General features: G+C 42.7%; 3 protein-coding genes across 7 annotated transcripts; 1 reads left to right on the plus strand and 2 right to left on the minus strand.

Annotated features, from left to right (window-relative positions):
- Positions 1 to 113: 113 nt before the first annotated feature.
- Vhl (von Hippel-Lindau tumor suppressor) lies at positions 114 to 7,106 on the minus strand. The gene is made up of 3 exons (XM_005343104.5): positions 6,679 to 7,106; positions 4,393 to 4,515; positions 114 to 2,571 (listed from the first exon to the last, which is right to left on the minus strand). Exons 1-3 carry the CDS (start codon positions 7,016 to 7,018, stop codon positions 2,396 to 2,398), a joined length of 639 nt encoding a protein of 212 aa, XP_005343161.2. The 5' UTR covers positions 7,019 to 7,106; the 3' UTR covers positions 114 to 2,395.
- Fancd2os (FANCD2 opposite strand) lies at positions 7,043 to 27,545 on the plus strand. 5 transcript variants are annotated; one of them, XM_078033502.1, is made up of 3 exons: positions 21,979 to 23,116; positions 24,175 to 24,251; positions 26,710 to 27,545. In XM_078033502.1, exon 3 carries the CDS (start codon positions 26,718 to 26,720, stop codon positions 27,252 to 27,254), a length of 537 nt encoding a protein of 178 aa, XP_077889628.1. In that variant the 5' UTR covers positions 21,979 to 23,116; positions 24,175 to 24,251; positions 26,710 to 26,717; the 3' UTR covers positions 27,255 to 27,545. The 5 variants fall into 5 exon arrangements, with proteins under 5 accessions (XP_040146724.2, XP_077889628.1, XP_040146697.2 ...); XM_040290790.2 differs by lacking the exons at positions 21,979 to 23,116; positions 24,175 to 24,251 and adding an exon at positions 7,043 to 7,277; XM_040290763.2 differs by lacking the exon at positions 24,175 to 24,251.
- Brk1 (BRICK1 subunit of SCAR/WAVE actin nucleating complex) lies at positions 14,754 to 21,952 on the minus strand. Its single transcript, XM_005333807.5, has 3 exons — positions 21,775 to 21,952; positions 15,612 to 15,694; positions 14,754 to 15,379 (listed from the first exon to the last, which is right to left on the minus strand). The coding sequence occupies exons 1-3, from the start codon at positions 21,890 to 21,892 to the stop codon at positions 15,353 to 15,355; spliced, it is 228 nt and encodes a 75-aa protein (XP_005333864.1). The 5' UTR covers positions 21,893 to 21,952; the 3' UTR covers positions 14,754 to 15,352.
- Positions 27,546 to 27,837: the final 292 nt, after the last annotated feature.

Below are 27,837 nucleotides of genomic sequence, written 5' to 3' on the forward strand. Positions count from 1 at the left end.
TCTCTCAGAGAAAAATCAGGTTAAAATAACCTGCCCTACCTGTTTCTTGTACTCTGTACCATTTAATATATTAAACAGCCTTAAAAAAAAAATCAAAACAGGAAACATCCCAATCTCTTAAGAACAATACATTTAATACATTCACAGGATTCAAAATGAAAACAACATTACTCATGCTATATGTTTTGAGTTTTCCTTGGACAACACAAAAAACACAGTACTCAACCTTGCGTTTTCACCAGAGGAATGTGAAATCTCATTTTGACACATATACTCTCATTTTGACACACAAACAAGTTTAAAGAAATAAAAACAACATTAAACTACTGCAGCACCAGCTGACTTCCTTCAGTCTCCACTCAAAAAACACAGAACTCAACCTGTGTGTTTTCATGGGACGAATGTGAAATCTCATTTTGACACAAAGACAAGTTTAAAGAGCTAAAACAACCTTGAACCTATTGTGGTACCAGCTGACTTCCTACAGCTTCCACCCTGTCCCACACCACACCACACCACCCACAGCTGCACAGGGAACTCTCCCCCTTCACCCTTGTTTCCTCAACAGAAAATTAAATATTTAGAGGTATGTCACTGAATTAAAACTACTATAACATGCTAAAAAAAAAGCCAATTTATTTGTTGAAAGAGAGGAGTAAGATTTGATGATGCTTAAAGGGCATAGGGAAAACTATTCACATTTGTCTCATTTCTTCACTCTGGTTTTAGAACATAGGATTGTGCCCAAAGGAACTAAAGATGCCAAGAAATACCCCAAACACTAATTATAAAGAAGGACTATGCTAATGTTTATAAAAAGCTTATGATAATGTGGAAAAATATTTAAGTTATAAAGTTAAATGAAAAAGTAAGATACAAAACTGTATATGCATTATGATCTCAACCAAGTCAAAAGCAATAAAACAAAATATGCCCTGTAAGAGGCTGAAAGAAATTAGTTGAAAAGGTTAACAGCAGTTGTATTTAAGTAGTGTGTCTACTGGGATCTTTTTTTTTTCTTTTTTTAACTTTCCTGTCTCTTCTAAATTTTCTCTCATGGAAGGATTTTTTTTCAAAAAATATTAATTACAAAGAAGTAAGTCTGAATTAAGTTTTGAATTTGAATCCAATCTATAAGAAAGGATGTGAACGTTCATAAAACTGTAAAACGTTCCAGGCTCCTAGACAATCCCACTGTTGGGAGTAACTAGCCTGAGGGTAGAGGGGTTTGGCTTCTCCACATCCCAGGAAAAAGTGTGACCAGGTCCTACTGATGCAAATGCTGAACTGAAGAGAAATGTAATGGTTTTACATAAAGGAACAGATATCCACGCCTGGCAACAACTTTTTTATAGTAGGAGCTCTTCCACACTAAATTAAACATGAGGATGGCTCTTTCCTGCTATTGCCTAGATACACGTCAAGTTACAAGAACACTATTATCAGCCAGGCATAGTGGCATATGCCTATAATCCCAGCGATTTGAGAGGCTGAAGCAGGATTCTAAGTTCAAGGCCAGCCTTGGCAATTTAGCAAGACCTTCAGCAACTTATCAAAATCCTGTCTCAAAATAAAAAAAAAAAAAATGGGCTGGAGAGGTGGCTCAGTGGTAGAACACCCCTGGGTTCAATCTCCAGTACCAAAAACAAAAACAAAAAGCACAAACACTATTATCACAGTGGCTATGGAAAGCTGATCCTCGTTTAGAAACATTAATAAAACAGTATTGCAACAAGAGTTGGCAAGAAAAGTGCAACACTTAGAAAAAGTGCTTTCTATAAAAATGATTCCCTTTAAGATGTTTCTTTACTGCACACACTTTAAGGCCTCCCTCCTTTCCCCTCAACAAGAGAGGAGGCCAACCCTCCAAAAGCTTTCTTCTAAATCATCCATCAGACTGAAGGCGCACAGTGTCCGAGGCACTAGGGTCTCAAAGAGGAGAAAACCTGTCCCTGTCTCAAGGACGTTGCAGTCTTGTAAAAGAGGGAGGTGGACATATCCCCAACCACCACATGTCCCTTAAAAGCAGACACTGCCTCTTTCTTACCATTAAAGAACATGCTGCAATTCTCACTGAATTACTTACACAAATATCCTTACACTGAAACTTTCCTGACTTACTAGGAGGCAAAAATGCAAATATTTTCTCTTGGTGAGTACTTCTTGAAAGAGCAGGTACTAAGTGACACTTCTGACATTCGCCCCTAAGCATCACAGCGCCTAGTGAAGTCAGTTAACGTGCTTCTTTCTAGGCAATGGGAGCTTATTTTACTCCAAAAAAGATATTTTGAAACCGAGAGTAAGTACCGACCAGTCCTATATCTAGATCAATCCTCATCAGTATGATCAAAGCTGAGAAGCAGGAACGGTAACTTCAATTAAATTCTTCAGTCTCCTATTCCAATCGTTGATTTTCAATGTGCTCCTGTGTTAGCCGTTCCAGGTCTTTCCGCACATTAGGATGGTCTTCCAGATCTTCGTAGAGGGACCTGACGATGTCCAGTCTCCTGTAGTTCTCAGGCTTGACTAGGCTTCTGACAACCTGCAGGCATCGCTCTTTCAGGGTATACACTGTAAGGCAGGAAACCAAATCCTCAGTGGCAGGCTTAGGCCTCAGAGCAAGGAATGAGTGAAAGGCTCTGCCAATCCCAGCAAGTATGTTTACTAAAGGCGAACCTTACATTAGGTTAAAAAAAGAAAAAGGTGAGCACATATGTTGTGTGTGACATTAATGGATGCCTCATGAGTTTCATGCCCCTGTATGGTAACTTCCCCTTGAAAGTGAGACTGTGATTTGCTTAAATGAAGGCAGATGAGGTGATTCTGGCTTCTCTGAGCCTAAGCCTTAAGAAGGGCTGGTGACTTCTGCTTTTACATTCTCAGGAGCCCTGAGTTTCACTGCTGGAGAGAGCACACGGGAGGGACAGTCCCTGAGACCACCTGGAAGAGGGGCCCAACCCCAGGCCACCTGCCAGCAGAAGACAGCAACACTGCCAGTCTACAAAATAAACACCAAGCTGAACTCAGCATAGGCAGCAGAATTGGAACAGATTTTTTTTTTTTTTTTAAGTTTTAGGGGCTGTTGCCATATTGCAATGGATATCAAAACCAGTGTGTAACTAGATTTAGGAATAACTCAATTTTTATTTTAATCTCACTGGGGAACTAACTTTTTAAAGGTATCATATGAGGCAAAATTTAACCTAACAGTGCTCATTTTGTATACCCCCCCCATTTTTTTTTCCACTAGGGATTGAACCCAGGGACACCCACTGAGTCACATTCCTCAGCCCTTTTTATTTTTTATTTTGAGACAGGGTCTCGCTAAGTTGTTTGGGGCCTCACTAAGTTGCCAAGACTGGCTTTGAACTTTCAATCTTTCTGTCTCAGCCTCCTGAGCTGCTAGGATTACAGGCATGCACCACTGAGTCTGGCCCCACTTCTTTAAAACAGTATCTATACATACATTTTAGTTTTAACCCCAATGAGCCCATAGGTACTTATTTGGGTTTTTTGTTTTTTTCTGAAGAACTTTAATTTCACAGGGTTCTACTTAACAAAATATTTTGAGCTTTAAACGAATAGTGAACTATGGTGTTAATCTTTAATTCATTGATTTATTAATCCCTCATTGACACAGAGTTTAAATGGATTAAATTAAAAATATAACACCAGAAGTCAACAAATAAGCCATGATATCTTTTTTAAAAAATATTTTTTTAGTTATACATGGGCACAATATCTTTATTTTGTTTATTTATTTTTATGTGGTGCTGTGGATCGAACCCAGGGTCTCACACGTGTGAGGCGGCCACTCTACCGCTGAGCCATAACCCCAGCCCCATGATATCTTATTTTCCTATTCTTCTGGGACCCTAGGGACAAGCCTATTCCAAATGGCATCCATAATTCTACAATCAGATATTCAGTTTAGACCATCTTTTAAGAGCCCAGAGTGCTTTTGAGATACCAAAACATCTTTGTTCAATACACATCTATTGAACAGGAGTGGTAGTGCACACCTATAATCCTGGTGATTCAGGATGCCGAGGCAGGAGGATCACAAATTGGTGACCAGCCTCAGCAACTTAGCCAGATCCTGTCTCAGAATAAAAACTAAAAAGGACTGGAGATGTGGCTCAGTGGTTAAAAGCCCCTAGACTTAATATGCAATACCATATACACACACACACACACACACACACACACACACTCACACACACACCATATGAAAAAATATTATTTACAGTAGAGAACAAAGCATAAAAAGACTGAATGAGAAGGCTCACCAACCTCTAGCAAAAAATAGTAAGAAATGGTACTCCAAGTAACCTATCCTCTACTTATTCCAAGGAACAATCTTATCTTTTTAAAAAGACTGAGCATCAGTACCTGGCAGAGTGATGTTGGCAAAAATAGGCTGTCCGTCAACATTGAGAGATGGCACAAATAGTTCAGTTTGGTTAACCAGAAGCCCGTCATATGTGCCTGCGTCTCTGAAGAGCCAAAGGTGACCTGTTAACACAAGCAGAGGCTGTTAAGGAGACACACTGGTCTAAGTCAAGGCACCTATTCTCTCTCTCCCCTGACATACATGAAGTGCTTGCCTCTTGTTCTGCCGACAAGTCACAAAGTCTTTCCACCATCAATAACAACAGCAATCCTTAAAAAGGATCTATTTACAGATAAGAAAACTGGTTAAAGAAGGCAAGTCACTTGCTCTAGGCAACACACAGAATGCAGAACCTGTACCTAGGGCTCCAAATCTAAAATTTGGGCAGAAAAGCAAAGCCTAGGTCAAGTAATCAATTGCAAGTCACAATAAACATTGCAAATAGTAAGAGAATAAGCCACAGGTTCCTCATATCTAATTCTCAAAAAGGAGGTAAAAAAAAGAGCATAGTGTGAGAAATGAGCCAGACAAAAATAGGGTGCATTCTGTATGAACAGGCAAAATTAACAAATGATGGGGAAAATGGGGGGGGGGCCACAGGGAAGGAGGCAAACCTTCAGAACCAAGATTCCATTTGAGGAAGGAAGCTCAGAATAAATATCGCACTCCTTCCTTGGGCATAAGTACTTGAAGATTTGGGTGGGAAATTTTAAGAACTTTAAACTGGTAATTTTTTTGCTGTGGCAAAATATACCCAGGTGAGAGGGGTCTCCCCCCTAATTTAACACTAACTATTTTAAGAGTACAATTTGGTAGCATTAAGTACATCCACATTTTAAAATAATTTTGTATTAAGCAAGGCAAATTTTGAAGAATACAAAATTCACACAATTTCCTCTATAAAATAAGTTCTACAGAAATATGGATCCCTGGAAGCACTGTGTCTGTGTTCTTCCTCTTCAAACATTAGTTTGGTCTAAAAGGCTGAGACACAACTTAATGTTGTAATACAGCAAGAAGACTGACACAAGATTCAAAGCAGATGTGGCCCTTGACTGAGGATTTCTTAACCTATAACTATTAAAAATACATTTCTTTTCTACATAAATTTTAAAAAGAAAGAAAAGAAAAAGGAGAGGGCTGGGGATGTAGCTCAATGATACAGTGCTTGCCTAGCATGCATGAGGTCACGGGTTCAAACCCCAGTACCATAAAAAATTCATTAGCTTATTAAGTATGTCACCCTAAAAGAAGAAAAGACCCATCAAGAAGGATCAGCACAAGAAAATTAGGAAAATTAATCCAGAGTAGGACTACTCTCTGCCTGAGCTAGGGAAAGCTTATTGACTCCACCTTAGATAAGGCCTGGTTATCCCTCACCAGGGTTTTTGTTTTGTTTTGTTTTTTGGCGGTGGTGGGACTGAACCTGGGCCCTCACACATGTTAAGCAAGCGCTTTACCACTGAGTCACATCCTGGGCCTCCCTTCACCAAGATTTTTACAACAGCTTCCTAACCGGTAGACCAGTAAGTAGTTCTCCCTCTCCAAGCCCCTCTGCAACCTGGGTGAGCCTCTTGGTATGTAAATCTGACTATGTCAAACAGCCCTATTTCACTAGGGCTACTTCCGAGCTTCTTTTCCTACCATTCCATACCCACCACCCCTTCTGGCAAGGCCCCAGTCTTGGCACACGAGGTTCCTTCTGCCTACAACTCAACTCATATTTCTTGGATTGGCTGACTTCTACTCAACCCTGCTTCTGAACTGAGACCACAATCCCCTCCCTCGCTCCCACAACCCCCTGAGCTCTGCTCCTATCGCAGCAATTATGACACTGGCTTATTCTTTGTCTATTCATGATTTTCTCTCCCCAATGGGACTATGGTCTCCACGATGGCAGGACCCTATTTGAAACTGAAGCACTGGGAATATCAGGGCTGAACGAACAGGCATTAGAGATGGAGCCACATTTGGGGGATAAATGCACTTGAAAGGAGGAAAAGCCACCTTCAAATGTAAATCTTTCAGTTTTACAAAGAAGGTTCTGCCACCTGCATCATCAACTTGGATCTGTCACTACGTCTGTGTGGCTTCTGTTCCTCGACCATGAAATAGGAAAAACAGTAATTTCCCCTGGTTTCCAGGATGGGGGAAGGACTGAGTAGCATCGCTTTATCGTCCTGCGGTCCACAGGTCTAGGGAGCGGAGCAGCGATCTGCATCGGCATCCGCGAGGGCTCGCGTCGCGCCCCGGGACAAAGCAGGCGGCGCGGCCGGGCCTCGTACCTCGGTAGCTGTGGATGCGGCGGCCCGTGCCCGGCGGCAGCGTGGGGTAGGGCTGCGGCTCGCCGTCGAAGTTGAGCCACACAGGTAGCACGACGCGCGGGCTGCGGTTGCAAAAGATGACCTGGGAGGGCTCGCGCGAGTTCACCGAGCGCAGCACCGGCCGCTGCCGCCCGGCCTCCATCTCCTCCTCGGCGCCCAATTCCTCCCGGTCTGACTCCTCCGGACCGGACTCCTCAGCTCCCGATTCCTCCCGGCCGTACTCCTCAGGGCCGTACTCTTCGGCGCCTGCCTCCTCGGCGCCCTCCTCAGCCCCTTCCCGGCTCCCCGCCTTCCGGGGCATTACTTCCACAGCCTAGACAACCCTGGCCCGGTGGCCTCAGGATTCGCGGGCCGGACGCGGGGCGGGACGTGCGTGCGCGCCCCGGGCAGGCCTGCGCCACTCTTCGCGCGCTCTCGGTCAGGCATAGAACACGCAGCCGCGAAGACTATGCGCGTGCGCAGATGGGACCTCGAGCCGGGGGCGGAGTGGGTGTGTTCCGTTGTCGCGTTTCTACCGCGATTTCCTCTCTTAATCTTCCTTCGTTCCTAAGACTTTCAAGGTATTTGCTACGTTTTTCTTACCATCTGCCCTATCATTTAAAGTTTTTCTTACTCATCGTTTGTTTCGTCTCTACTTTGGGCTACAAAATTTAACATGCACAGCAGCGAACCTAAGGGAAAAAATTTCCCTCCCACCTTTGCACCCCCCCCTCCCACGCTCACCGAAAGAGTTCCTGGAAACAAAAAAGTATAGCCGGTGTTTGTTGTTGCTTTTGGTACCAGGGATTGAACCCAGGGGTGCTTAACCACCAAGCCACTCCCCAGCCCATTTGTATGTTTTAAGACGGTCTCACTAAGTTGCTTAAGGCCTCGCTAAATTGCTGAGGCTGACTTTGAACTCGCGCTCCTCCTGACTCAACCTCCCGTGAACCACCAGATACTTGTGCATATGAAAGCGCTTAAACAAGTTTAAGAAGATTTTGTTTGTTTGTTTGTTTTGCCTGTGATCTAGGGATGAAACCTAAGTAAATGGGGATTATAGGTGTGCACCACCACACCAAGAGCATATCTTGGTTATTATGGCTATAACTACTATATATATGGGAGTACAGATGTTTCTTCAACATACTGATTTCTTTTTTTAAAGAGAGAGGAAAGAGAGAGATAGAGAGAATTTTTTTTAATATTTATTTTTTAGTTCTCGGCGGACACAACATCTTTGTTGGTATGTGGTGCTGAGGATGGAACCCGGGCCGCACGCATGCCGGGCGAGCGCGCTACCGCTTGAGCCACATCCCCAACCCCAACATACTGATTTCATTTCCTTTGTATTTCAAATACTCTTTCACTTGTGCTCAGAATTGTGCCTTGATAAATTTTCAGAAGGCGAAAATATTTCAATTGAAGTTTAATTATATAATTACATTTAATTATATTTAGTCTATCAAATAGCACAGCTGCAGGGCATGGTGACACACCCCTGTAATCCCAGCAATTGGGGATGCTGAGGCAGGAAGATTGCAGACTGAGGAACTACATTACTAAGTAGTCTCAAAATAAAAAAGGCTGGGAATGTAGCTAAGTGGTAGAGAGTTCAAAACCGTCTACAGGGGTTTAAAAAAAAAAAAAAAGTTTAGCAATGCAGTACCCTGCATAGGTTGTTTACTCTCACGACTTCCTGGTTGACTGGGAACTGCAGCTCAGTGCTGCCACACAGCATCATAAGAGTACTGCATAGTCGGGAAACGATAATTTCCACTGAAAAGTCTATTGTGCTTACAACCACTGTAAAGCTGAAAAATAGTAAAGCTATTCTAGGTTATGGACCATCTACATAGCAAGTAGTGAGACTGCTGGATCATATGGTAGTTCTATTTTTTAAGTTTTTAAGGAAACACCATGCTGTTTTACATAATGACCATACTAATGTACATTCCCCCAAATATACAAAAGGTCTCTCTTCCTCACATCCTTGACTACACTTATCTTTTGTCCTTTTTTTTGAGACAGGGTCTTGCCAAGTTGCTTAAGGCCTAGCTAAACTGCTAAGACTGGCTTAAAATTTGCAGTCCTTCTGCCTCAACCTCCTAAATCACTGGGATTACAGGTGTACACCACCATGCCCACCCTGTATTCACTCTGAAACACTGAGTTTGTCACATTGAATGAGTTCAGGTTGAGGATAATCTCAATTCAAAACTGTTTTGTGATGAATCCATATATTCTTTGTACTATTCTTACAGATTTTCTGTGAGTCTGAAAAATGCTTCACAGATTATGGTTGGGAGATGCAGACTGAGACACAATACCAATCAATCTCCCTCTTAGTCTCAAAGCCCAAAGGAGCCAAAGATAAACTTGTCCTAGACACCCTCAAATGCAAATGTCTATGCCAATGGACACCACCTGACTAAATGCCACGGGGCAACTGCCCTTTTGCTCTGAATGGTCAGTGAGATCCAGAAAGAGGTTGATAAATGACCAGCATGGTACAGAAAATGAAACTCCCTTATGACATGAGTGACTCAGCACTGACCTTGGGAATAAGGACTGGGTTCTAGTTTTGGCTTTGCCATTATAGTGGGTATAATTACTTGGCTTATCTGGGTTTGCTTCTTTTTTTTATAGAAACAAAGAGTATCTCAAAGATAATCTTACTTGCCCTAATGTTCTGAGTTTTAATTGTAGCTAATACTAAACTTTGACAACTTAGTCTGCAGGTAGGTGTTATGGTTTAGATATTAGGTGACCCCCAAAAGCTCATACAAGAAAGTTCAAAATGAAATGATTGGGTGTTGAGAGTCTTAACCTAATTAGTGCATTAATCCCCTTATATGGATTAACTGGGTGGTAACCGTAGGCAAGTGGGGTATGGCTGGAGGAGGTGAGTCACTGTGGGTGTGCTTTGTGGGTTTATATTTTGCCTTGGTGAGGAGAGCTCTCTCTATAGCTCTTGGTGGCTGTGTCCTGAGCCACTTTTCCTCTGTCACACTCTTCCCCCATGAAGTCCTGCCTTACTTCGGGTAAGAGTCAGCCATCTGTGAACTGCTGAAACCGATCACCAAATAAACTTTTCCTATTCTAAAATTGTTCTTATCCGGTATTTTGGGCACAGTGATGGAAAAGCTGACTACAACAGTAGCTTTTCTTTTTGTTTCTTATGTGGTATTGGGGATGGAACCCAAATCCTCGAGCAAGTGTTCTACCATTGAACTCTACCAGTAGCCCAATCACATTTTGGTAGTTATTAATGGCAGCAACTGTCTACAAACTACCAGAACAAGTTTCATCTATCATTCTCCAGAAGAGTGGGGGCAGCAGGCAACTGTTTGAATACAAATGTGTGGAAGGAGCCTAGAGATAAAAGGGCTTTCTACCACATTTAGTATGGCTTACAGTATACCATACATAGTATAAAAATTATGTGTGTATATTTTTTTTGCGAGGGGGTTACTAGGGATTGAACCCAGTAGCACTCTACCACTGAGCTACATCCCTAGTCCTTTTTCTTTTTCGAAACAGGGTCTCACTAAGATACTGAGGCTGGTCTTGAACTTGTGATCCTCCTGCCTCAGCCTCCCAAATCACAGAGATGACAGGCCATGGTACATGGCTCCTATGTGTACTTCTTTAACTTAATGCAAGAGGTAGTAGTTCAAGGCTTGAGTAACAGAAGGAAAGCTGAGAAGTAGGTACTTCTCTAATGCCAAATGATCAGTTCCCCTTTTTTCTGCTTTCTAAAATCCAGTTCAAGTTTTTCTTTTTCGTTATTTTTTGTGGTGTTGGTATTGAACTCAGAGCTCATGGATGCTGCGTAACACTGAGGTAAACCTCCACCTCCAGTCCTCAAGCTGTTTTTGTTTTGTTTTGTGGTATTAGGGATTGATCTCAGAGGTGCTTTACTACTAAGCTATATCCCCAGTCTTTTATTTTTTGAGACAGGATCTTGCTAAGTTGCTGAGACTGAATTCAGACTTGCAATCCTCCTACCTCAGCCTCCTGATTGCTAAGATTACAGGCATGGGCCACCAAACCCAGTTGTCCAACTGTTTGTTACTAGGGATTGAACCTAGAGGTGCTTACCACTGAGCTATAGTCCCAGCCCTTTCTATTTTTTTATTTTGAGATAGTCTTGCTAAAGTTGCTTAGGGCCTCAGTAAATTGTTGAAGCTGGCCTTGAACTTGTAATCCTCCTGCTTCAGCCTCCTGAATTGCTGGCATTACAGGCATGTGCCTCTGCATCCAGCTGGATGGCTGATTTTTAAAATTTAGCTCATTTCTTACAGGAGAAAACAGGAAAGTTTTTCAGCATAATCTTTCTTCAGAGACCAGTAAGGTTTTGTAACAAAAGGAAGGGAGGCACAATGTGGGTCTTTTCTCTGTATTATCTAACCTAGGAAGAAGAAAACGGACTAAATCCAATTTTCCATTATGATGAAGCAACTGAAAACAATAAAATTCAGTATTCTGGAAACACTTTTTAACTTCTGAATCTCAAGTTTAAAATATCCATCTTGTCAACATCTTAGCTTTGCTATGAGAATTAAACATAATGTTTAAAAAGAGAAAAAAAACCATTCAGCAAACCTAGATTAAAATGTAAAAAGCAATTTTATCGTCCCCAAAGAGAGTGAAATGCTAGTATTCTAGAACCATGCCTGCATAAATTGATTAGTGACACACTGGAGACAAAAATAAATGGTGGTTTAGCATAACACTATTTATGAACTGCAACAAGCTGGGAACAAAGATGCAACTTGCAAGTAAAATCCCAGTTACTGGAGCCCAACCAAATAGAGCTGTTTCTTTTTGCTCCAGAAGCATCTGTAACTCAGAGATAGCTACAGGAAGTGCTAGAATGGATTAAATTTCTTAGGCAAGACTTTCAGAAAACACCACATAGTGAGATGGGTATGTAGCTCAGAGATAAAGCACTTTCCTGGCATGTGAGAAGCCTCTGGAAAAAGACAGCTGGCAGAGGGCTGGGGTTGTGGCTCAGCGGTAGAGAGCTCACCTAGCACGTGAGGCACTGGGTTCGATCCTCAGCATCACACAAAAATAAATAAAAAATAAAGGTGTTGTTTCCATCTACAATATATATATATATAAAATATAAGGAAAGCTGGCAGAAGTGAAGCCACACCAGTAGTAGTAGTCCAGATTCTGCAAGGGAAATTCATGAAACCATCTTCACAAATGAACGAGCGTAGGCAGATATGGCTCAGGGGCTGAGCACATGCTGACCATGCTAAGGCCCTAGGTTCCATCCCCAAAGATGAAAAAGAATGATAGTGTGGAGGTATATAAGGAGGTATATAAGACTTGCATGGGTGCATGATTGCTTAAAATATTTGAGAGTAGTGAAAAGGCACTGGACTAGGAATAAGAAAATCAGTTTCAGATCTGGCTAGAGCAGTTTATTTATTTTGGGGGTAACAGGGATTGAACTCAGAACACTTAACCATTGAATCACATCTCCAGCCCTTTTTTATATTTTATTTAGAGACAAGGTCTCACTGAGTTGCTTAGGGCCTCGGTAAATTGCTGAGGCTAGCTTTTAACTCAAAATCTTCTTGCCTCAGTCTCCCCAACTGCTGGATTACAGGCATGTGCCATCATGCCTATCTGATTAAAGACGTTTGTAAGTGAGGTAGATCTGGGCCCAAATCCAGCACGTCTTTACTTCTTAAGACATGAGCAAGTTGCAGCCTCTCTGAACCTGTTCCTAACCATCACCTAGAGATAAGAATGCCTATATGCCTATGTGTTACAAAACAACTTGAATGTTGTTTGAGGATGAAATTAAAGAAAATGCATAAAGCACTTAACATGTTGTAACAATAACTTAGAGGGTGAGTGTGTATACACACACATCTCCTGGAACGCCAGGGCCTGGTGTGAACAGGGGATGATTATACAGGACAAATTAAAGCACCATGCAGGATGTAGGAATTGCTGTCACTAGAGGAGGCCAGGTTTACCAGTTTCTCCAAAACAAATGGTATATACCAATTGCTATTTTTCCAGCCTATGTTGTACTTAGGGCACTAACTCTTTAACATTCATTACATCGCCCCTACCACCACACAAGGTATTAGGGATTAAGCCCAGGGCCACTCTACCACTGAGCTGTTATCTCCAGCCCTTTTTATATTTTTCTTTTTAATTTCATTTTGTGGTACTAGGGACTGACTGAACCGAGGGTGCTTTACCATTGAGCTACATCCCCAGCCCTTTTTATTTTTTGAGACCAGGTCTTAGCAAGTTGCTTAGATCTTTGCTAAATTGCTGGAGCTGGCCTAAAACTTGTAATCCTCCTGCCTCAGCCTCCTGAGTTGCTGGGATAACAGGCATACACCACCATACCCAGAAACTCAGTATTGTAATACCAATAAATTAACAGATGGGCATCAATAAGGCGATAAAACGTGAGCATTTTCATACATATCCCATGAAAAGGGCCTTTCTGCATATATGCGTTACCCTTACTTTTCCCCTATTACCATCTCATGTTATGGTCCTTACACACATAGCAGAAGCCAATGTCTGTTGAACTACAGAGCACAAGACCTAACACTTGGCCTTTAAATGTGCTTTTTCATCCTGGAAAAGAACCAAGAAAAAGGACAGGTAAAATATTATGAATAACACTCAAGGGACTCTTTTAAAATATTCTACATGAGCTCAATAATGTTGAAAAGAGCACTTACCACGGTAAAGGATGTCAGCTGTCTCCACTATAAGATTCTATTTTTAAATACAAGTACCTTATATAAAATGCAAAGATCATAAGTCTTTCAGCTTTCAGATTTTGGGGGGGGTTTTGAAATATTTGTACATACATAAGATAATCTGGTGATGAAACCCAGGTCTAAATATGAAATCTCTTAGTGTTTCATATACATTTTATACACATAGAATAGCTTGAAGTTAATCTTATATGTGTAGGTTGCTTGTTTTGACAGCAGCCCACATGAGGTCAAATACAGAAATTGCCACATGTGGTATCATATTGTTGGTGCTCAGAAAGTACTGGATTTTGGAGAATTTCATGGATGCTCCATCTGTACTACTAAAAATGGTCTTCCAGGGGTTCTAAAAAAGATCTGAGTGCAGGGGCTGGGATTTTTGACTCAGTTGGTAGAATGCTTGCCTCACATGCACAAGGCCCTGGGTTCAATCCCCAGCCACACACACACACACACACACACAGAGAAAGAACTCAGTGCAACACAGCTTGAATTCTGCAAGTCAGTTTAATTAGTATTTACTGACTACACACCTTCCTCAAGGCATCCATCTGGGCAGTATAGGAAAAAGGGAATGGAGTGCATATACAACAAGATCAAATCCAGAGCTGAAGGGCAGTGTTAGCACAATGTGACAGGAGGAACCAAGAAAAAGGACAGGGCAAATACTGAATGGAAAAGTCTGTGGGTACTTTCTGGAGGAAATTTGATTTGAGTTAGACTTTGAATGGCAAATATGACTTGTGTAGAGGAAATTTAGTGTGTGCAGAACACGATGAATTCCATGTGATGAAAGTGGAGATTTGATTTTGGACAAAAGCCTTCAGAAGCAGGTTGGTCCAAGTTTATAGAAAGCTGTGCATACCAGGATGAACCATTATAGACTCTTCTGTCCGAACTCCAGGGTTTGCTTTTCAAAGGAAGTAAATATTTAGCTTGAATCTTGTAAAACTGATAATCTGCCCTGGATTGTGGTTAAATTTTGTGGATGCTGGTATTTCAACAGAATATAACCATTATGTCTGATTCAGTGCTTTCTTTTATTGGTGAATAAAGTGCCTGCATAGTAATACTTGGTCTCCTACTGAATGACCAAACGATTCCCAGGATGAATTAGTTAGCTGAAGTACAAACACCAGGACTCAGGCTGGTAAGCTACCTAGGCTTTGAATCAAACAGCTACATCTGAAAGTTGTAAATTAGAATAATAATCCTATATATAGCGCTTCTGTGACCTAGATAAAACCATCTATAGTTTCTCTCCCCACCACAATCAAAGCAGCCAGATGAAGTTGAAGAGTTTATTAAGGAAATATGAGAGGCATAGACACCCCAAGTGACAGAAAGAAAACTCTGAAATGTCCCTTTAAGCCAGGTGGGGGCCTGGCCTTGACCTCCCCAAAAAAGGAAATCAGTGGGTTTGCAATAACATTCTCTGGCAGCCACTGCCAGTGCACAAGTATCTCAAGCAGGACTGCCCCCCACCTCCTATCCAAGGTGGGAATGAGACAAAGACTGTCCACAGAATCAGTGCAGAGGCAAAGAGAAAAGTCTGAGAGAGAAACAGAAGTGAAAGGACCTTAACAAAGAACCTCAGACTGTTGGCTTTGAACACCTCAAATACATTGATAAGTAGGTCCATAAAATGTTACTGAAAAGGTAAAATGCCTAATGTTGTTTCCAACAATTCCCCTGGACTTCTTCCCCATGCCACATCACACTCCCAGAGGTACATGGCAGAGCCCAAAGGCCACACTTTTGAAAAAAGAAAAACAAGAAAAAGCCCTGTTGTTCTTTAAGGAGACAAGGAGCTGAAGGCTGCTGGGGCCTTTCCCACGTGGCCTGTGTTCTGTAAAGCAACTTCCCAGCAGCAGAACAGCATAGTTCTAGGTGAGCGTCTCACCTTTTGTCACCTGTCAAAGGAAAATTGACATTCAGATAAATTCAAAGGGACTAAGGGAGCCTTTGGGGGAAAAAAAAAAACAACACTTTTTTCAGATCATTCAGATCAAAGGTTAAGAGTCAGAGATACCTAAATCCAGGCAAGGTAATTAATTCCTCTACGCCTGTTTCTGCTTTCAGTTTTCTCAATAGTAAATGGAAACATGCATTCTCTCTGGGATAGCCCCTGCCCATCATACTCACCCGTGCTTCAATGTACTCTATTCTCCGTTCAAGGGCTGTCAATTTCTCATTTAGTGTTGCGAGTCTTGAACGACAAGACATATCTGGTAAAAGGAGACTGATGTTCAGGATTAATGTCACTCCAAACACATGTAAGCACATGCACCCACACACAGTACACAGAAACACATCCTGTGCTAAAGAAGAGGAATAATACATAATGCAGAGTATACATGGGACCTGAGTGGACAAGGTGAGAAGGATCTTAGAAGCACAGTTGTTCAGATGCTACTGAACAACCTACTAAGGATAGAAGGCACAGAAGAGTGGCCCCTAAAACATGTCCGTGCCCTAATTCCTGGAACCTGTAAATATGTATCATACAAGTCCATAAAATATAGATGACAATGGTAGAAGGTCGAAATGAGATGGAAGAAAGAGATGAGATTTAAAGCATGAAGAAGACTCATGCAACCTATCATTGCTGGTTTTGAAAAGGCGAGGAGGCAATGAGCCAAGGGATGTAAGTGATCTCTGGAAACTAGAAATAGCTTCAGCTGACAGCCAACAAGGAAACAAATCTCAGTCCCACCACCACAAGAAAGTGAACTCTGCCAACAATCTAACAAGCAAAGATGTAGACCCTCTCTCAGAATCTCCAGAAGGAAGGCCTGCTGACACCTTGATTTCAACCTAGTGATCAGTGTTGGATTTCTGACCTACACAACAGTAAAATACATTTATTTAGTTTAGGCTCCTACATCTGTGAAAATTTATTATGGCAGCAATAGAAAACTAACACACTAAGGATGTACAAAAGGCCACTAAGTTTCAAGAGAGGAGACATATTGTGTGCATGTGCAAACACTTAAAAAAAATCCTTTCATAATGTACAACTATAATGTACCAATAAAAAATGTAGGGGAAAAAAGGAGAAGTGACAAAGCAAAGAAAATAGACATGCCCAAACTTAAGATGAGGTTATGTCCAATAAACCCACAGGAAGTTGACAAGCTAGGGGTGTGGCTCAATATTGTTTTGGTGTTAGGGGTTGAACCCAGGGGTGCTTTACCATTGAGCTACATCCCCAGCCGTTTTTAATTTTTCATTTTGAGACAGGGTCTCACTAAGTTGCTTAGAGCCTCACTAAGCTGCCCAGGATGGCCTTAAACTTGTGACTGATTATCCTACCTCAGCCTCTTCAGTCACTGGGATTACAGGTGTGTACCACCATGTACAGCTTTTGTTTTTGTGGTACTGGAAACTGAAACCAAGGCCTTGTGCATGCTAGGCAACCATTCTACCACTGAGCTATATCCCAGCCCTTATCTTGGTTGAGTACTTGCCTAGCATGTGAAAAGTCCTGAGTTGTATCCTCAGCATGGGGGAAAATGAAGTATGGTTTTTACTGCATGTATATTGCTTTCAAACCATGGTGAAATTGAAAAAGTCTAACGTTGGACCATCAAAAGTCAGGGATGTAATGTCTGTAATGTCAAGAGAGAAAAGCTGAGGCCAAAAAACAGCAGATATTAAGGAGAAGAAATAAGGTATCAAAAGTTTTTGAGCTCTTGGAAGCCACACCATTACCACAATCCTAGAAGTATACTTAATCTTTCATCTTCATCTGCCTAGACCTTTTAGGACTAGAGAAAACTCAGAGAACATCAAGAACCCTCTGGAACCCATACTCCATCTGTGAAAAACAGCCCAAATCCCTTCTTTTCCTCTACCTTTTCTAGTCTCCTTTCACCTCACCCAAAATGCAACCTAGATTTCCCCCAAAATAACTTTTCCTCTGCAAACTCCTCTCACCTAAACTGTTTGACCTCTCTTTTTCCAACTACCCTCAACATAAAAAAGAGAAAGGCATCAAAGCATGGTGATTATTTCTCACTACCTCCTCCAACATCGTCGCTCAGTCATATCTCTCAATAACCTTTACTTTTTATATCTAAAACATACACTCCCTGAGAGTCTCCCACACAATGATTCAACACCCTAACAACTTTCCTTTTCATCTCTTCCCTGGCTGTTTTGCAAAGTGCTTCAGCAGATTTTGACAAATCTGCCTACACTCTGATCCTGCCTCAACTTTCATTTCATCCTGTTCAAATCTTACTCATCCTGCCTGCCTAAACATCTTCCATCAAGACCCAGTTCAACTTCCATTTGGGAGGTCTTACTAGAACACAATCAACCTTTTCTGAATCTATCTGAACATTTGTGGATGAACTTCTAGTCTCTAAGTTATTAGCATATTTGGTCTTTGGTTGTTACTTCCCCTTTACATGAAGATTTAACAAGAATGTTCATCATTATTACTTATGATGGTGAAAAAACAAAAACATGCCCAGCATTAAAGGAAAGGTCTGTAAAGTATAACAAACTATGAAGAACTATTAAAACAATCATTAGAGGCTGGGGATGTAGCTCTGTGGTAGAATGCCCCTGCCTAGCAAGCATGAGGTTCAATCCCTGGCATCAAAAAAAAAAAAGTTATTAAAAATTACAGAGCCTATGGAGCTATAATTTATTCCCCACACCTCTTAAAATTTGGTTACAGCACAAGTCTTCCACTTTCTACTCATTTTTCTTACTGTTTTTATACTTTTCTTTCTCACTCTCGCCTATTTTCACTGCTACTCTTTATTTTTTTGTGTGTGTGATTGCAGGGATTGAACTCAAGGTCTTGAACATGTGAGGCAACTCTACCAATTGAGGCTATATCCCCAGCCTGCTACTCTTATTTTTTGGTAATTTACATACCAAAGAGTTCACCTGCATAAAGTATCCAATTCAATGGTTTTTAGTATTACTTGCAAAGTTATACAATCATTACCAGAATCCAATTTTAGAATACTTTCATCATCCCTAAAAGAAACCTGTACCTATTAGTACTTTCATTCCTCATTGTACCTCCCCTCGTTCTCTGGAATCCACTAATCTTTGTCTCTTCAGAATTGGCTTTTCTGAATATTCTTCACTTTTCTTTTTAATTTTTTAAAAAATTCTTTTACAGTGTTGGGGAAGGAAACCAGGGCCTTTCCCATGCTAAGCAAGTGCTCTGCCACTGAGTTATATCCCGACCCCCACTTTTTTGTGGAGAGGTACTAGGGATTGAACCTAGTGGTGCTCTATCACAGAGCTACACCCCCAGCCCTTTTGAGACAGGGCCTTGCTAAGTTGTGGAGGCTGCCTTCAAACTAATTATCCTCCTGCTTCAGTCTCCTGAGTCACTAGGATTACAGATGTGTGCCACTATAGCCCTATTCTTTTCAGTCTTGTTTCCTGTTTGCTAGAGCTGCTTCCTCTAATTCCCAGATCTAGCTTGCACAGGAGCACCTCATACCCCACTATTCCTAGATACACTCTCATTTTCAACAGGATCAAATTGCTTTTCATCTGTTTTTCATCTCAAAAGCACACATTATGTATGCCATTTAGTAAAAACATGAATATCACCTCTGACAACCTGTCATTTCCCAAGAAAAGAGACACACCAAAATTATGGGTAGGGTGGGAGAGGTAAGAGGAAGAGTTCCTTCCTGGCTGACTGCTTCTACTCTAGTGGTCAATCTGGTAATGAACCAGAATCTAGTAATGATACTATGCTACTGGCCTACATGGATAAACACCACTGAAGAATATAAAATGTTCAACTGCAGAAACTCCAGTCATATTCAGATCCCATTAAATATGTACTGATTCAAATAAAAAACACTGAGAAAGCATTCAGCAGCTGGACAAATCTAAAACCAGACTGTATTAATATATACATTATCACCAGATTTTCACAGCAAATGCTACCTTATTAGGATGCTTAATAGTGTGCACACGTCACCACAGTTGTACATGCCTGCTGTCCGATACTTCTCTGAATGCTTATTTCATATAATCTTAGTACTCCATACATCAACTTTTTTTTCTCTTAAATTTTTCTTTTCCCAGGAGGGGTGTGGGCAGGAGGGGTACTAGGAATTGAACTCAGGAACTTTCTATCTTTGAGTTATATCCCCAGCCCTTTTAAAAATTTTATTTGAGGCAGCATCTTGCTAAGTTGCCCAGGCTATCCTCAAACTTTCAATCCTCCTGAGTCACTGGAATTACATCCTGAACTGTTTTTGCAGGTACATTTTACTCCTAGGATGAGTCTTGGGACTGAATGAAAAAGAGTTTCGGATTTGCAGTGAAGGCCAGGTGTGGTAGCATGGACCTGTAGCCATAGCACTGTGAGGATAAGAGAAGGTCACTTGAATCCAAGGATTCAAGACCAATCTGGGCAATATAGCTAGACCCCATCTTAAAAAAAAAAAAAAAAATCTGAGGGTACCCAAACTACAAGAGTAATAGGGTAAAAAGGCCTGTATTTTTACAATATCTTCAGGTCATTAAAATCAATCAGTCTAGCCTTTCTGGGTCTCCTAGCTCCAAATCCATTCTTTCCACCAAATCATATTCCTTCACTTGTATTTCTTAAAAGAAAAAAAATTAGTTCTTTTTTAGATACATGAGCTCTATAATATCCTGATTACCATCCTCTACCAACATTTCTACAGCAACTTATGTGTGAATATGTTTACACTACTAGTCTTTTTTTTTTTTTTCTTTTCTTTTTTTTTTTTTTTGGTACCAGGGATTGAACCAGGGGCACTTAACCACTAAGCCACACCCCCAGCTTTTTTTTTTTTTTTTTTTTTTTAAGAGAGCGCATCTCCTGAGTTACTTAGCATCTTGCCCAAGTTGCTGAGGCTGGCTTTGAACTCCCAATCCTCCTGCCTTAGCCTGCCAAGCCACTGGGATTAAAAGCATGCACCCACTGCACCCGGCCTCTTTTTTGCTATTTAACAAGGCTGGGAAAGGAACTAAAGTACTCACTCTATGGTAAGCAGATGCTCTACCTGTGAGCTACACCTTCAGCCCACTGACAAAACCCTTACTCCTTAAACCCTTACAAGGAACAGTCCTCTCTACAGAACAGTTAATTCATTCTCAATTCTTCTTTTTTTAAATAATCAGCTTTTCCTACTTAATCTTTTTTCTTTTTCTACTACTGGGGTTTGAACACTGGACACTCTACCATTAAGCTATATCCCCAGCACTTTTTTTTTGAGACAGGTTTGGCTAGTTGATCCCCCTGCCTCAGCTTCCCTAGGAGCTGGAATTACAAGCATGTATCCCTTTGCTCAGGCTCCTATTTAATCTTAACTACTTGATGTTGCTGAATTAGTGGTACCAAGAAAAGATTATTAGACATCATAAGAAACACTATCCAAGGCTGGGGAAGTAGCTCAGTAGTAAAGTGCTTGCCTAGCAAGCATAAAGCCCTGGATTCAATCCCCAGCACCAAAATTAAAAAATAAGAGATCTTAGAAGGTCTATCCAGCACCAAGACGTCTGAAACACTTGGAGAACATAGGGTAGAAGTTTCTACTATAGGTTACTGCCCAGAAGAATATGAACAGTGCATAAAGAATTTAAGACTGTCACGAGCATTACACCCAGGAGAGATTCTGGTAAAGTTGTCTCTCTACTGAGAACAATTGCTCGGAAGAATGAGCTAGAAGAAGGCAGAACACCTACTATAAACAATATACCATCCATAAAGAGGGCATTTTCAAGGCCCTATAGGACCGGGGCCTTAACTCTGATCTCACGCCTACCATTCTGAGTACAGCATACACTGAAGACAGGAAAGAATGAACAGTGAATGGATGAGAGGGGGCGACTAAAAGAGACTAAAGAAAGAGGTTTTGACTTGATTCTGAAGGAGACGGGGAACTGTTTGAGGAGTCTTTAAACTGGGTAGTGACACTGTCAAGACTGCACGGTCTAGATGCAAAGTGGAGACTGGAATGGATCGGAGCCCAAAGGACGAGGAGACCACTGAGGAGAAGAAATCCCACGGAGGGCGGAGGGCGCTGCCGGGTGTGTCTGGGGAGAGGGCCTGTTAATGAGTCCAGAGAGATGACAACGAAACCATCAGCTTAGGGCTGGGCAACCTCACAGGAACTGCCCAGTGGAGCCTAAGGTGTGTGTGTGTGGGGGGGGAAGGTGGGGCCTAAAGGAGGAAGCGAAAACCGGCAAGAGCAGAAGTCTCCCGGGGGTCCCCGGAAAGCTCCTCCTCCGCGCCCCTGCAGAACCGCCTCCGAGGCCTCCCGCCTCCCCCAGCTAGCCCGCTGACCGAACGAATTGAGAAAGTCCGCGATTTTCTTGATGCTGCTGGTGATGACTTCAATGTATTCCCGGTTCGCCCAGTCTTGGTGAATCTCTCGTTGCACCGGATCCTCCTGTCCCGCCATGGCGGCCGTCTGAAGAAGAGTGAGTGCGCCGGCGCCTCGACCCCATAGGCCGCCAGTGCGCCTGCGCTGCCAGCCCACGCCCAATCGGTAACCACTAAACCCCGACATTGTGGTGCGCCTGCGCACTGTAGCGCCCTCGCCTGCGTTCTCGCTCCGCTCCCACGCCCTGGAAAACAGATGCCTGAATTCCCTGGGCGAGCTGCACACCCACGCCTGTCACTGGCAGTTCTGGTCATTAGGGGGCGCGTGGGCTCCCCTAGCCTCCTCCCTTAGCGGCTCCAAGATCTTTTGCGCAATCTGTCTCAGGAGTAAGACAGGCATGGTTGATTAAGCCACACTAAATACAAGTCACTTAGGAAATGCCTTTCATATGATGCACCATGTAATATGACGTCCCACTTTGCGTTTAACAAATGAGCAAAGCATAGCAACAATCGGGCACAGTGGCTCACGTTTGTAATCCCAGCGACTTAGGAGGCAAAGGCAAGGAGGATCACAAGTTCAAGGCCAGCCTGGGCAACTTAGCCACTGTCTCAAAGTAAAAAAAAATAAAAAGGGCTGGGGTGTTAGCTCAGTGATAGAGCGTCCCTGGATTCAGTTCCCAGTAACGCAAATAAACGTTTACGATAAGATCCAGTGATGGAGAGGCCAAGCCAGAATAGGTAGGGTCAGAGGTAGTTAGTTGGTCACAATGTTAACTAGTATCATCCTTTCAGAAGGAATCTTGCAATCTGGTAGCAATCGCCAAGTAAAACATTTCAAAGCTTTTGACCCCTAATCATTTCATTAAAAAAAAAAATCAGTGGGGAAAAAAACCCACAAATACCACTTTAACCACAAAGATGTTCTTCGTGGTAGTAGTATAACTATGGAAGAATGGCTAATACTGTAAATATTATGCAGTCATGAAATGTTAATTATGATCATTTTGGCAACAAAATGTCACATGATAAACTGAAGGGGAAAACAATACATATTTTTCTTTAGTGGCAACTATGTGTTAGTTGATTAGGGCTGCCCTGGAAAGGTAATACTGGCCTCCTGGAGCAAGTTCTCCAGAAGGGAAGTTGTTATAAAAGCCTGAACCCGGCCGGCCCCTCCCACCTCTCTGCTTCCTGCCTCTCCTTGTATTTCCATATTTCATGAATGTTGCCACCATGTGCCATGGGGCCCTCTCCAGAGCCTACACCACATTGTTATGGATTCAGCCTCTACAATTGCAAGGTAAAGAATTTTTTTTTTCCTTTATAAGTAACCTGCCTCAGCTATTTCATTGCAGGAATAAAAAAGCTAATACGAGGAGATTCTGGTTTTCCATATGTTGCTATATATCACAATTGGAGGGATGATAAATGACACTTCCAGGAACTCATCCCCAGCCCAAGGTAACCATTCTTAATGGTGCTGTGCTAGGACAATTATGGGTGTACAAGAAAAAGGCAGGTGGGCCATTAGTTCCCCCCACACACAAATACTGCTGGACAATGCAGTAGATAGGCACTGGGGATTCAGGAGTTAGCTTGGTGGGCTCCTTCCTTCCCTCAGCCATCCAGGGCAATTGAAGCAATGCTTACAAACTTGACAAGTCACTTTTTCAGTATGATGAAAGCATCAGTTTTTCAGCATTGCAACATGAAACAGAATTGCCCTCCCCAACCTGTGAGTACTAGTAGATGAACCCAGGATGCACTACCACTGAGCTACACCCTATCCCTTTTTATTTTAGGGGGACAAGGTCTCACTAGGGTGTCCAGGTTGATCTAGAACTTTCGATTCTCCTGCCTCAGCCTCCCCAGTAGCTGTGATTACAGGGCATACGCCACCATTCCCCAGAAGAATAATCCTGAAGTTTAACAGAAGCAGACAGGTTTTCAATCAGGAAGTCAAGGAAAGATTTTTTTTTTTTTCCTCTCTTGACAGGCAAACATTTGTAATAAGTTCTGTCTCCTTGCACTGGATCATTTCAATACAGCAGCAAAAGCCTTCAGGACCCTCGGTCCTTAATTCTGAATATAGGCAGAGGGTAATAGTACACATTATTATTAGTAGTAGTAGTAGTACTGGGGATTGAACCCAAGTATGCTTAACTGCTGAGCAATACCCCCAGGCCTTTTTTGAATTTTATTTAGAGACAGGGTCTCGCTGAGTTGCTTAGGGCCTCGCTAAATTGCTGAAGCTGGGTTTGAACCCCTGATTCTCTTGACTTAGCCCCCCAAGCTGCTAGGATTACAGGCGTGCACTACCACCCACGGCTTGATACAGATTTTTATCCCTAACTACAGGTCCAGGATTTTTACACCTGACCACAGCCTTTGTGGTGGAGGTTTCTGTTCTCTGTGACCTGATCAAAGGCTCACAGGTACGGTAGGATGGGGATGGGAAGGAATTCTAACTAGCCCTGCTGAAACCTGAGTCCTGGACCAGGCGTTCCAAGGAGTGAGTGGGAGGCCAATCCTGACACCTCCCAGTGGGGCGGGGCTCGGATTCTCCCCCAGGGGTCCTGGGTCACAAAGGCGGTTGCCAAGCGCCGGTGGAGAAAAGATGCTGCTGCCACTCTGGAGCGTGCGGCCCGCGGAGTTCAGCAGGTGAGCCCCCGGCCCGGATGGTGGGACCGGGCCCGGGCTCCCACCTCCTCTTCCGCCTCGGCCAGCGCCGTCTGGCCACCGCACCCGGGGAGGGGTCCCAGGGGGACAAGCCCCTTCTCCAAGCACTCCAGCTCCTCGGGATCTGTTCACACAGTTCACGAGGACCTCAGCTGCATTTGGGCGCTGCGTTCCCCTTTCCAAGGTGGGGAAATCAAGGGACTGGGTCCCTTGGAATGGGAGGAATGGTATGAAAGGGAAAACTTTGGGGCCAGAAAAACCAGGTGTTCCCTATTTCGGAGCTATTACAGTAGCTTTAGTAGACTTCCTATTCAATCCCTCCTGGAATGGGTGACAGTGACTTCTTGCTTGGGATGGGCTGAACCATTTTTAAACCTTGTGTGAAGGGGTGCTAAGCCCTCTCTTCCATGTTGTTTCTGAATATTCAGGCTGGACATGTGACAAAGCCTTTTATCTTAGGCTGTTTCCTCTTAGGAGGGTCAAGAAAAGGATCCTGAGGATTTGACTTCTTTTTTTTGGGGGGGGGAGGGGGCATATGTTCAGAGGAATTAATATTCTTCATCCCATTTTGTCATAGTGGCATACCAAAGTGGCCCCAATCTTGTATGTATGTTTTTAAGGTCAAGATATCTTGCATCAAAAGCCCTTCAGAGACTGGAATAGATAATTATCCCTTGGGTGCCAATTTTTCATCCTAAGGCAGCCCAGATATTTGAATATTTAGTAATTTGCAGGAAGGCTGCGTAGAACATGAGAACATACCAGCTGCAGTAAACCAACCCATCTCCTTCATACTAACCATTGCTGGGGCAGTTCTGGGTTGAAATGTCACCAACAATTCTTTTTAAAAGATGAATTTCATTGCTTCAACACTATGGTGAAGCTGTCAACTTCTCAATGATGACAATTACTGGGTGGGATGAGATCAAATCTACCATTGTATTTTGTGGGAGAAGCAAAGAGAGAAAAATACACTTGGCTAGAAAGAAAAGGGATTTGCTATATATGTCCCTTGACATAAAAGGTAGATACTCAAGAAATGTGAGCATCTCTTGAAATCAGTAATGCCCTTAAGTATTGTCAGTTTTGAAACAGAATGATGGAAAGCTCCAAATCTACTTGGATAAAGTATGAGTTAGCAATCTCCTCCCAACCCCCCCCCGCCCCACCCCTTTTTGGGAGGTGGTGCTGGGGATTGAACCCAGGGCCTTGTGGACGTGAGACAAGCACTCTACCAATTGAGCTGTATCCCCAGCCCACCTCCCAACCCTTCATCTTCAAAGACAAAATCATCATCATCATCATCAAGATCTTAACCAGTGGGTCAGTGGGTCTCACATGGATGAAAAAACAAAAACCCATACCCAGAAAAACAAAAAAATGCTTTAGAATATTTTAAGAGACTCGCCCGTGGAAGTGTTTCCCCTCAGCCTGGTGTAACTCCTCTAAGGTGGTCCCCAGTTGCCTAGGACTCAGAAGAGCTGTTCCCTTTGTATCAGGAAACAGACTCTTAGGGGCAAGAGGGAGGAGACTGTCTCCATTATGAAAAATAGTGCAAGCTGGCTGAAAATGCTTAAAAGGAACACTGTAAGTTGTTCTTGAACTGAAAAGTACAGTGGAGTCCCCTGGAGGGTTTGTATAAATGCAGGTTTTTGGACCCCACCCCAGAGTTTCTGATTCTGAGGTCTGAATTGGGGCCTAAGAATTTGCATTTCTACCTACTTCCCACCAGAAAGCATACTTGGGAACCACTGATGTTAAAATACATGGCATTAAGGGTGACCTATTTTTAAGATATGGCCTGAGCTGCTTCTAATCTCAAATAATAAGATCTCATCATGAAGTCCCAGCACCCTCTGTCACCCCAGAGGCATATATTCTGTCATGAGCAGTTACCAACACAGCACAAGTCCCAACAATGGACTGGGACATTCCATGTCAGACAAATCCATTTCCTCATTTGTAGGATGAGTTAAAACCTCCCTTCAGAGGCTTGTAAAAGGTTTAATAGAATTTTAGTGCACATATCATATTCAATACTCATTACCATCCCCATCCCCTACTGTCCTTTCTAGAATTACTAATACCCTGTCACTAATGGAATCTGTTCGTGGGAACCACAAAGTAAGTTTAAGTCAGTAATGAAACAGATGTGAACTGTCATGGCCATGACCTCGCCGGGGAAATTCCATGTTTTTGATTCCTCTCCTTTAGGACTGTCAATGGCAGGATATCAGCTCTGGTCACCATGGACCCCACTGGATGAGAGCTTCCAATGGCTGCGGCATACAACACCTACCCCTTCCTCCAAGCACCCCTTTAGGGCCTCCCCCTGTTTTCCACATACCCCTTCTGACCTTGAAGTGCAGCTGTGCTTTCAAGAGGTCACTCTAGTCCTAGACAGCCCGTTCCTGGAAACTGGAGTGAGTCCCAAGTTACCCTGCCACACGTCAGAGCTCCGAACCATGAGCAACAAGAAAGGACTGGTCAGGAAGCCCCAGCCTATCCGCCTCAGTGGAGTGGATTCTGTCTTTGGCAGGGTCATCACGGCTCAGCCACCCAAGTGGACTGGGATCTTCAGAGTTTCAGACAAGTCAGCCTTCTGCAAAATTATCAGCAGGGAGCACCAGTGGCCCACTGGACTTAAGGAGCCTCAGATTCAGATGACAGTGACTATGTGCAAACAGATGCTGCGCTCCATCCTCCTGCTATATGCAACATATAAGAAGTGCACCTTCGCCTTACAACACTCCAAGTAAAGGGTCCCCATCTGACCCCCCAATCTTCACACCATGTTCTTTGGTATGTACCTGAAGCTTACACAAATCTGTTCACATAAATGAAACTGTGACACTGCCCCAGCTATTCTGCTTTCCTGTGAAGCAGTGATAATTCAGGAGCCCCTGTCTCTCCAAAATAAGGGGAGGGTGGGCAGTGATAACAGTGCAAGGGAGAACATTTCCATTGTAAAGTTGAAACGACCATTTAAAAGAGTCTAACTAGCATTGACATGTACATGTGATAAAGAACCATTAAACCATATAAATCAATGAGCCTACTGTGAACTCACTTAAACACCAAAGACAATAATGAATTGGGGGAAAAGGGGATTTTGAGAAAGGAGTGTGCATTTCTTTGTACCAGAGGAAGATGGGGTCAAAAATGTTTATATGAGTCAAGAATTAGTTTAAAAATTGAATAGCCTTCCTCCATCAAAACAATGACCAAAAAACAATACCTCAGGATAGTACTTAAATGGGTAGAAATATTAACAAATATTAAACAATCTTTACAGCCTGGCAAGAAAGAACTTGGTAGCAGCACTGAAATTGGGCTTTTTGG

Source organism: Ictidomys tridecemlineatus, chromosome 16 (assembly GCF_052094955.1).
Source record: "Ictidomys tridecemlineatus isolate mIctTri1 chromosome 16, mIctTri1.hap1, whole genome shotgun sequence".
Classification (NCBI taxonomy): domain Eukaryota; kingdom Metazoa; phylum Chordata; class Mammalia; order Rodentia; family Sciuridae; genus Ictidomys; species Ictidomys tridecemlineatus.

Excerpts from the sequence above, each read along its gene's own strand:
- Vhl (XM_005343104.5), bottom strand. The coding sequence starts at position 7,018 with ATGCCCCGGAAGGCGGGGAGCCGGGAAGGGGCTGAGGAGGGCGCCGAG. Across the intron at positions 4,516-6,678 it reads CCGCATCCACAGCTACCGAG|GTCACCTTTGGCTCTTCAGA; the intron begins GTACGAGGCCCG and ends TTGTGTTAACAG. Across the intron at positions 2,572-4,392 it reads TGCCAACATCACTCTGCCAG|TGTATACCCTGAAAGAGCGA; the intron begins GTACTGATGCTC and ends CCTGCCTTACAG.
- Brk1 (XM_005333807.5), bottom strand. The coding sequence starts at position 21,892 with ATGGCGGGACAGGAGGATCCGGTGCAACGAGAGATTCACCAAGACTGG. Across the intron at positions 15,695-21,774 it reads GGACTTTCTCAATTCGTTCG|ATATGTCTTGTCGTTCAAGA; the intron begins GTCAGCGGGCTA and ends TCCTTTTACCAG. Across the intron at positions 15,380-15,611 it reads TAGAGTACATTGAAGCACGG|GTGACAAAAGGTGAGACGCT; the intron begins GTGAGTATGATG and ends TTCCTTTGACAG.
- Fancd2os (XM_040290763.2), top strand. The coding sequence starts at position 23,035 with ATGAATGTTGCCACCATGTGCCATGGGGCCCTCTCCAGAGCCTACACC. Across the intron at positions 23,117-26,709 it reads TCAGCCTCTACAATTGCAAG|GACTGTCAATGGCAGGATAT; the intron begins GTAAAGAATTTT and ends CCTCTCCTTTAG.